This window comes from Magnolia sinica, chromosome 11 (assembly GCF_029962835.1).
Source record: "Magnolia sinica isolate HGM2019 chromosome 11, MsV1, whole genome shotgun sequence".
NCBI lineage: Eukaryota > Viridiplantae > Streptophyta > Magnoliopsida > Magnoliales > Magnoliaceae > Magnolia > Magnolia sinica.
The window spans coordinates 15,194,713-15,204,806 of NC_080583.1; the positions used below are offsets into that span (position 1 = coordinate 15,194,713).

Below are 10,094 nucleotides of genomic sequence, written 5' to 3' on the forward strand. Positions count from 1 at the left end.
GGAAGGTAACACCTTCTTTAGTAGTTGAAGGAGCTATGTAAAGCTTTTTTCACTCCATCCATGATTCACCTTTAATTTGAAAAGCTGTACAATGAAAGTTAGCACAGCGAAATCTTGGGCCCCAGGGTATAGCTCAGTCATCACATCTTGTAGATTTGCTTCAAACTCATTAGTTTCATTTTCTCCAAAGACGCCTTCGACTACAGGGGTCACATTCGGCTCATCCTGTACAACTTCATCTAGGTAATTACCACCAAGTTCTTGAACGATCGCGTTGTGCACCTCATTTAAGTTCGGGACACTATGGTATTGTTGGGAACTTGATTCACGTACAGAATACTTTGGTGATACATGCTCCCCATGCATGTTCCAAACCCTATATCTTGGGTCGAATCCATTTTTCATTAGATGTATTTCCATATCATTATAAGAAACCAAAAAATGTGCACATCTGCAAGTGGTGCATGGACAAGGAATGGATTCTCTATCAGGAAGGTTTTCTTGTGCAAACTTTAAAAAACTTCTGATTCCAGAAAGAAAACGTGGGTCTAGGAAACTTAGTGTCATCCACTCCCTATTCATTACAGTCGGATCTTGATTAACCAAGGGGTTCATTTTCAACTTGCACCTTACCAAAAATTAAAGTTGGAAATTAGCCTCATGCACCATCCTCCTCAAAGTTGGAAATGAAGGAAGTGCTATCAGAGGATTGAACCCATATAGATATTATCTACCAAATACAATGTATTAAGGAGTTTCCAATCATTGTATTTTTACAACAAATTAATAATGTTGCTAACATTTTGCTCTACCCAATGTGGTTTCTGTGAAACCACTACAATGAGATATTTCATAAAAAGTCTCCGAAGAAAGATACTTTCAGTTTTAACATGTTTTTGTAAACATGGTATAAATGGCTCTTAATAGAGAAAATATATATTGCAAGACAGGTCAATGTAGTAACTTTATTTTAATTTTTCATTTTTATATTGCAAAGGTAGTTATATACATGGGTACAACTAGATGCACTCAACACTAAGAAAGTTGTGCTTTCACATCCTCACCATTAAAAGATAGAGGAGGGAATCCAGTGAGCATTCGCTAGCAGTACATCAGTGGGAGTCAAGCCCAAGTCGCCCCACTAGCAGGGAGATTCACTAGCAGCTCAACTAACATGCATACATTAGCTATGTCGACAAGGGAAAACTAGTTTTCAAATCATGTTAACACAAATCAACAATGACGGAGGGTAAAATAAAACATTCCAAACCTCAATTTGTTAGTGTTACAATGTAAAACTTGGTTATAGGATACAACAAGCTTTGGAGTTCTCCCTATGTTTCCCCAAGTTTTCTACTTCTATATTTGTAAGCACATTATAAATTTTCACAACAACTCCAACCCGCTGGGAAAAGGCTATGATTATGATGAAGACAGTACTAATGGTGATTGGGAAAAGGCTATGATTATGATGAAGATAGTACTGATGGTGATTATTTCCAAAGAATCAATGGATAATACCCAATTGTAGGTTAGGGATGCATTAGTCCAATTCTAGTTTCATCATCTTTCTAAAATTCTAAATAATGCACAGAGATGGACACGCAAAGTCCATGTGCTTCCCTATAGAATGGATTGTTCTCTTTGCACAACAAACCATTTAGCATTCCTTTTAGAGAGAGAGAGAGAGAGAGAGAGAGAGAGAGCAGCATATTCTATTTTCCTACGGCATTTCTCGATACAAGGAGTTCAGTTTTGGAAACATGCGACCCTTTGCAGAAGCTTTCATGTCATTGAAAGCCTTTTTACCAACTCCAAGACAAGCTTTCTTCAACAACCAGCTAATTACTCACAAGGCAGCCCATTTCCATTGCTACTTAAGTGTACTTCTTCTTCTTCAGCTACATCACAAGCGGTAGCTGCTGCTTACAATGAATTTTCAACATCTTATAATGGCAGACCTTTGTTATCATTGTTCTACAAAAGCCATGGACAGGAGCTATTTCAACCCAATATATTTAGGTCTACTGCCCCCATCAAGTTCTTAACAACCATGGGTGATGCCGCAGAACCTGTTACACAGGACTCTTCTTCAGTTAGCCCTGAGACAGCTCGGCCCATCAAATTCAAAAGGCCTGATAAAATAGCCAGGCACATAATGCAAATTTTGGATAAGGAAGCAGTGGAGGCAGTAAAGGAAAATAGAGAGATCCCTGACATAAAGCTCAGTTATACTGTCCAGCTTATAGTGGAAGTGCCCGAGAACAAGCGTCAAGTTTCGATTCTGAAAGGCATTATTATAACAAGGCGCAATGCTAGTCTCAATACAACATTTAGATTACGGAGGCTAGTAGTGGTGTTGGAGTGGAATCTGTTTTCCCTTTATACTCTCCCAACATAAAGGAATTTAAAGTGATGGACAAGAAGGAAGTCAGGAAGGCAAAGTTGTATTACCTTAGGGACAGAATGAATGCTCTCGGGAAATAAGAGCTATACAAGTGAGACTCTCCCCCTGATTTTTCTTCCCAATGGATTTGATTGAATCAATTTATGTATTTTATTCGAATGCATCAGCTGATGCTTTTGCACACAAGATGTCTGGGGAAATGGTACCTGGATCCACAGATACCTAACATACGGTTTCATCGAATTGGGTCTAGATTTTGGGTCTGATTAAGAATCTAGATCCTACTCAGTTGGATCGGATTCCTATCAATTTTGGGTAATAAAAGTCTCTAAATCTGTTCACAGATGTTGGTTCTGATCTAATCAGGTCTATATGTGGGTGCAATGCTTCAAATTTTATTAGAAATATGGTCAGATACCTAAATCCACCATATACATGCGTACGCATTTTATTTTTATTTTTAATTTCAGTATTTATTTTATTAAAAAAAAAACATTTAGCATTCTCCAACCAATAGTTCAACTGTTGAACATCTCAACTCAGTTTAGGTCGATATAAACCATTGGAGAAGCAACATCCCTTGATGCTATCAACATAACCAGTTCTAAAGGTTTTGGAATTTATGAGAAAAAGAACTTTGTGACATTGGATAAATTTCTATAGCATAGCAGTATAGCACATTTAGAGGAAGTCAAATGCTTGGTTCCCTCACATGCTCTTTCAGTGCAAGGGTACCGAGTATAATTTTAACATCCTGTCAAAATCCAAAAATCCCCCAAATGAAAGTTTCAATTTTCTAGCACTGCAGAACCAAATTTAGAGAAAGAAAGCAACCAAACGCCATTTCAGAATCATCTGCGCAAAATCAAAAGAAAAGGAAAAGAAAAACCCAGACCATTCCAGCAATAAAGAAAAGCAACTAAGAAAGATTAAACACCCAACAACATTACAGAAAAGGAAGTTTCAGGATATTTTGCCAAAAGCCAAGAAATCCAGATGAAGTTTCCAGCTTCCCAGCATTACAGAACTGAAATCATAGAAGTAAAACAACCACAATACTATACAACAAAAGATTATTTTTGGTTCTCTGATGCGTTCCTTGTAGCCTCTCTTCCATGGCATGGAGATGGGTTCTGGTGTTCTGTTGCTGGTGGCTCAGCTTCACCATTACCAGCACTAGAACATTCTTATCTTGCCTTAGAAGGCTGATTTTTACCACTAATTGATGAATAGGCACAGAGATTTCTCATGCAAGATATATATGTTGGGCAAGTGATATTATAAGATACAGAAATAGAGATTTCAATGGCGCATCCGACCGCAACTAATTTTGGAAATAGAGAGAGAGAGAGAGAGACACTAACCGTTCTTCTCCTTCTTACGGCGAAAGGGGGTTTTGAAAACGCTAGCGAGAGAGAGAGAGAGAGAGAGAGAGAGAGAGAGGTTGGGAAACAGAGAGAGGGGAATGCGGCCGAGAGACGAGGAGAGGGTGAGGGAGAGCGGGAGATTGAGAGATGGCGAGGGAGAGGCTGAGTGCGAGAGAGAAAGAGAGGTCGAGGGAGCTTGGGAGATGGAGAGAGGAAGAAACAGGCCGATGCAAAAAACCCTAGTTTTGGGAGGTACGCGGGGGGGAGAAAATGGCGGAATGATTTTCATTTGGGGAGGGGCGCATGACGAATGGCTCATTAGGACTGTGGGGCCCACCATGATGTATGTTATTTATCCACTCCATCCATTAATTTTAAAATATTATTTTAATGGTTGATGCAAAAAATGAGTCAGATCGAAGCTGCAAGAAGACCACACAACATATTAATAATAGAAATTTAATTTTTATGATTTCTTATTGTGTGGTCCACTTAGACCTTTAATCTACATAAATTTTGGCCCAATCCACTGAAATTATATATCAGAATTTATGGATGGCTTAGATCAAACACATATATTTTAGTGGGCCCCATGGAGCCCCTTAAGCACCATCAATATCTAATATGGCTATGATGAGGGGGTAGGCTTTAGGTACGGATCAATTAAGTTTTAGGCATGGATTAAATCCGTAGCAAAATTACTACAGATTTAATCCGTAGCCGAAAACTTTCAAAGTCCATACCCTTTGCTCGATTTTTTGGTAGTGATCACACCCCATGTAGAGAAAGATTTTCGGTGTTTAATCCTACCATCCATGATATGCCTGTGGAGGCTACGACCTTGATATCGCTAGGGTGTACAGTAATTATGTCATACAAATGCGAGATGCATGATCACACTATCAGTCATGCAGCAATCCTACGTGTACCATGCGCTCATGTGGGCAACTCCTCCTATCAGAGAGTCCTATAATAATCTGCCCAATGGCATGTGCTATGATCAATCACTCCTTATATCAAGCATACATAAGATGCGCATAGGCATGGATTGTGAAGCTATACTAAGCATGTTATATGATAATGATAATATACTCTCCTCATATCAAGGATGGGCCTAGATAGCCTACTTATATCAAGAATGGGCCTAACAATTATAGGGGGCCCAATGATTTGGGGTAGCCCAATAAGGTAAGGTGGTCATGAGCTTAACAACGGGCCCTAAGGAGACTTACAATGTGGACATTTAACCACTGTTGCTCCCTAAAGAGTGGCCCATTAAGAAATCTAATATACAATGGGGCCCAGCTCCTGAATACTACTTAGGAGGCAAAAATGGGTATCACACATAACATTTCATGCATCATGGTGGAGTCACGCATCACAATTGGGCCTCATCACCTATGCCTCATATGCACCATAATGGGCCTCACACAAGGGCCTCATGTACATCACAATGGGCCTCATACAAGGGCCTCAAATACATCACAATGGGCCACATCCATGGGCCTCACATGCATCACATTGGGCCTCACCAAATGGGCCACATGTACATCATGATGGGCCTCATAATATGAGTCGCAAATACGTCACATTGGGCCTCATACAAGGGCCTCATATACATCATATTGGGCTACATCCCATGGGTCTCATATACATCACAATGGGCCCCATCACTTGGGCCACAAATACATCACAATGGCCTCGCCAAATTGGCCACAAATACATCACAAAGGGCCTCGACAAATGGGCCATAAATACATTACAATGGGGTGGGCCTTGCGCATTCCAAATGGGCCCCACCAGATGGACAGATAGGATCAAACATGTACATCACTTGAGGGCCACGTGAATGGACAGTGTGAATACAAAATACATACGTCTAGGTGGGCCCCACCCGTCCAGAAATCAGATGGATGGCATGGCTGAAAACATATACATCATGTGGTCCACGCCCAGTTGGAACGGATGGTGGGGATAGCCCCACGTGGCTAGCCTCATGTCCAGGCCTGGACGGATGGCCTAGATATACCATACAACAAGGTAAGCCCCACGTGGCTAGCCTCATGTCCAGGCCTGGACGAACGGCCTAGATATACCATACAACAAGGTAAGCCCCACATGGCACCGTCCAGAGATGGACGATGCAGATACAAAATACATACATTAAGGTGGGCCCCAACCCCACACGTGCAGCACATGTGGGGTGGGTCCCACACTGCAAAATGGATGGACGGTATGGTATAACACATACCTCATACTCGGGCCCACAGAACTCGCTGACGCTGATATAGCAGTTGTATCTACTGGTGGGGTCCACATAGATAGACAGTTTGGATATAACACATACCCATGATCATGCCCACAGACTTGATGATGTCAATAAAGCAGGTGGTTCCCACCGTCCATAAAATACATAAATCATGGTGGTCCTGACAGATGAACGGCGTGGATAACAAATACATCACGGTGCGCCCCACATAGCACTGTCCAGCCATGGACGGTGTAATGTATGACACATCATCAAGGTAGGGGCCCACCCCACACGTGCTACATGTGTGGGTGGGTCCCACATCCTTCCAAATGGATGGACGGTATGGTATAACTCATACCTCATGGTCAAATCCCCAGAACTTGCTGACGCTATACAGCAACTGTGGCTGCTGGGACCCACTGTCCAGGGTCTGGACGGTGTGGATCCAGTACATGCATCAACGTGGGTCCACATGTTTGGCCCACCTCAGCTTTTAATAAGCTGATATTTATGTTTTCTCTTCATCTGGGCCTATCCAGACAGAGAGGCAGCAAGCCCAGCAAGGTGGGCCATCACGTGGACGATGAGGGTATGATACATACTTCAGGGTGGGGTCCATCAGGGTGGGCCACGCAACCCAGGAATCGAGTCGGTAGTTGTGTTTTCCTTCATCCAGACTGGCCTAAAAATGGGTAGCAAGATAGGCCTTACTTGGTGGATGGCTGGATGGTCCCCACTACATGGACAGCCTGGATATCATGCATCATCAGGTGGGCCATACATATCATCAACACCAAAAGAGAGAGAGAGAGAGAGAAATGGTGGAGATGGGAGGAGCTCCTCTATGTACATGCATACATCACGATGGGCCCCAAAAATCGTATGGACCCTAAATCAAGATCTAGCACCATGAACACCCACCAATTGTCTTTTTTTTTTTAGCTCCTTGGACCCCTTAGCTCATAAGCTTCTTCTTTAAAGGTGGATGATGAAGTTTAAAGGGTTGGATGGTGAGATGAGGGGTAGTAAGTGGGCCACACTTGGTAAATTTTGGAGCTTCCCTAGTTTGGATGGTTGCTCTCCTTGGGTGCTTGGGAAGAATGGGTAGAGAATGAGAGAGAGAGAGAGAGAGAGAGAGAGAGAGAGAGGATGTTGTGAGAGAGAGGTGATGAGTGATGGGTGGAGTGATGGGTGATGGGTGTAAGGAAGGGATGGGTGAGTGTAAGAAAGGGATGGGTGGAGAGAGAGAGAGAGTTGACTTTAGGGAATGGCTTGTGTAAGAGGGAGATGGGTTGTGTACTTGACTTGTGATTGATTGATTGATGTAAAATGTGGTAGAAATTCTCTTATAATTTACAACGCGTGACGTTTTTCTCAAAAAAAATGCGAGCCCACAACTCCTGGCCTGGGTATCGCATCGGCGCGCAAAATGCGACGTTGGAACTGCGACAACGGCACGGTCGCAATAGTATAAGTCTTGAGTCGAGTTGACTCTGACCTATGGGATGCGGCTTAGGGTCGTGTGCAAACACTGATTATATGTTGCGGGTCACCGGAATTCGACGAGGAGGATTACGAAAGTCTAAGAATGGTATAGAATAGTATACGAGCCTTACAAATGTTGTCCTTAAAGTTTCAAAAGGGGCACTCGTGGTTATGAGAGTGTATATGTACGAAAACCTTTACAGGTTGATCGGAAGCATTTCAGCAGGTGGAGCGGCAGCAACTATTGCAGACTCCACGTCTCTACGTATGTAGCATGCTCATCTGGGCCACATGAGCTAGCAGGGCATGAAGGTACTTTCTAATCGATGTTTGATTCCTTCTTTTAAAAATTCTGATTTAGATATATACGAGCATTGTATATATGGTAAACAATCTAGATGTCTTTTAAATCTGAAAAATATGTATGTAAGGGAGTGCTTGATTATGTGCACGCTGACGTATAGGAGCCATCGCCAGAAGTTTCCATTGGGGGGTCATCATAGTTTGTTTCATTCATTGACAACTAATCCAGGAAAGTTTGCGTTTACTTCATGAAACGTAAATCCGAAGTTTTTACCATATTCAAACAATGAAAAGCAGTGGTGGAAAAACAGTCAGGGCAAAAAATAAAGGTTTTAAGGACTGACAATGGTGGAGAATTTTCTTCTACTGAGTTCAATGATTATTACATGGATGAAGGGATCATTAGGTATAACACAGTGCACCACACGTCCGAGCAAAACGGCGTGGCTGAGTGAATGAATCGAAATCTCCTTGAGAGGGACAGATGCATGTTAAGTAATACTGTGTTGGGCAAGAACCTATGGACATAGGTCGTTAACACAACTTGCTATTTCGTGAACTGGTCTCCTTCAATGGCAATTGAATGTAAAATCCCAGAGGAAGTATGGAGTGGTCAGAAAAGGGACTAATCAGATTTACGCATATTTGGTTGTGAGGCTTACTCTCATGTACCATCAGTTGAGAAAGATAAGATAGACCATAGAGCCAAAAATTATATTTTTGTTAGCTATGGTATTGGTGTGAAAGGTTACAGGTTATTTGACAAGGTCACACACAAGGTCATCACTAGCCATGACGTCAGATTCGATGAAAGCTCTCTATTCCGCAAGAATGATCAAGAGGAACAAGAGGAACCAGAAATGTTGATCGTAGACTTCCAGATTGACTCAGATGATACTCAGGCAGAGACAAATGTGTAGACAGAGGTACAAGATCAGTTGGAGCAGCCGCCTGTGAGAAGAAACCTACCATGTGATCAGAGGTTACCAGAAAGATACTGGGACAACTCTAATATTGCATATGCCCTTATTACAGATGAGGGGGACCCGTCTACTATTTAGGAGTCTCTTGATGAGCTTGATACAGAAAAGTGAAAGGCGGCTATGGACAATGAGATGGACTCGTTATACAAAAATAACACACGGGAGCTGGTGGAACTTTTAGTGGGCTGAAAAGTGATTGGATGCAAGTGGTTATTAAAAAGGAAATAGGATATATATAAAGCAAGTTTGGTAATGAAGGGTCATGCTCAAAGAGAATGAATCGACTACACAGAGATATTCGCACAGGTGGTTAAGCAGGTATCTATCAGATTCGTGTTGTCGCTGATTGTCCAATATAATTTCGGCTAGAACAGATGGATGTTAAGATTGTAATCCTGCACGGGGAGTTTGAAAAACAGAATTACATAAAGCAACCAGAGGACTACGAAGTTAAAGGAGAAGAGAAAAAGGTTTGCAGGTTAATAAGGTTGTTGTACGGCCTAAAACAGTCGCTAGGTAGTGGTATAAAAAATTTAATTCTTTCACATTGAGTCAGAAATTTACTTGGAGTAAATACGATCACTGTATCTATTACAAGACATTAAATTATGAAAAAGTCATCATCCTAGTATTGTATATTGAAGATATGTTGATCGCCTGTCATGATATGTCTGAAATCAACATACTGAAGACTCAGTTATTAGGGACATTCGAGATGAAAGATCCGGGGGCTGCAAAGAGGGTTCTCGGCATAGATATTTATAAAGACAGTAAGAGGTGCAGGATTTGGTTATCATAGGCAGAATACCTTGAAAATGTGTTGATCAAGTATTGGATGGACCAAGCAAAGCCGGTGAGCGTTCCCCACGTAGCTCACTTCAAGCTTTCCTCAAAACAATGTCCTAAATCAAATGAAAAAAATAAGTTATGTCTCATGTGTCTTATTTGAATGCGGTTGGCAGTTTAATATATGTCATAGTCTGTACGAGACCAGATATTTCACAGGTAATCGGTGTTGTGAGTAGATACATGTCAAACCCCAACAAACAACAATAAAAAGCGGTGAAATGGATACTTCGATACATTCGGGATATGAAAGACTATGTTTTAACTTTTGAAAAAACAAGGACAAAGTTGGTAGGGTATGTGGATTCCGACTACACAGGCAGTGTGAATTTCAGGAAGTCTACTTCAGGATACTCATTTGTACTAGCAGGTGGAGCAATCAGTTGGATGTCGAAAGTTCAGTTCGTTGTGACTCTTTCCACTATCGAAGCAGAATATATGGCAGTGAAGGA

General features: G+C 41.7%; 1 protein-coding gene across 1 annotated transcript; it reads left to right on the top strand.

The window, feature by feature from the left end:
• Window positions 1-1,630: 1,630 nt before the first annotated feature.
• On the top strand, window positions 1,631-2,872 carry LOC131218027 (large ribosomal subunit protein bL19c-like). Its single transcript, XM_058212709.1, has one exon. The coding sequence runs from the start codon at window positions 1,631-1,633 to the stop codon at window positions 2,399-2,401; it is 771 nt and encodes a 256-aa protein (XP_058068692.1). The 3' UTR covers window positions 2,402-2,872.
• The last annotated feature ends 7,222 nt before the right edge of the window (window positions 2,873-10,094 follow it).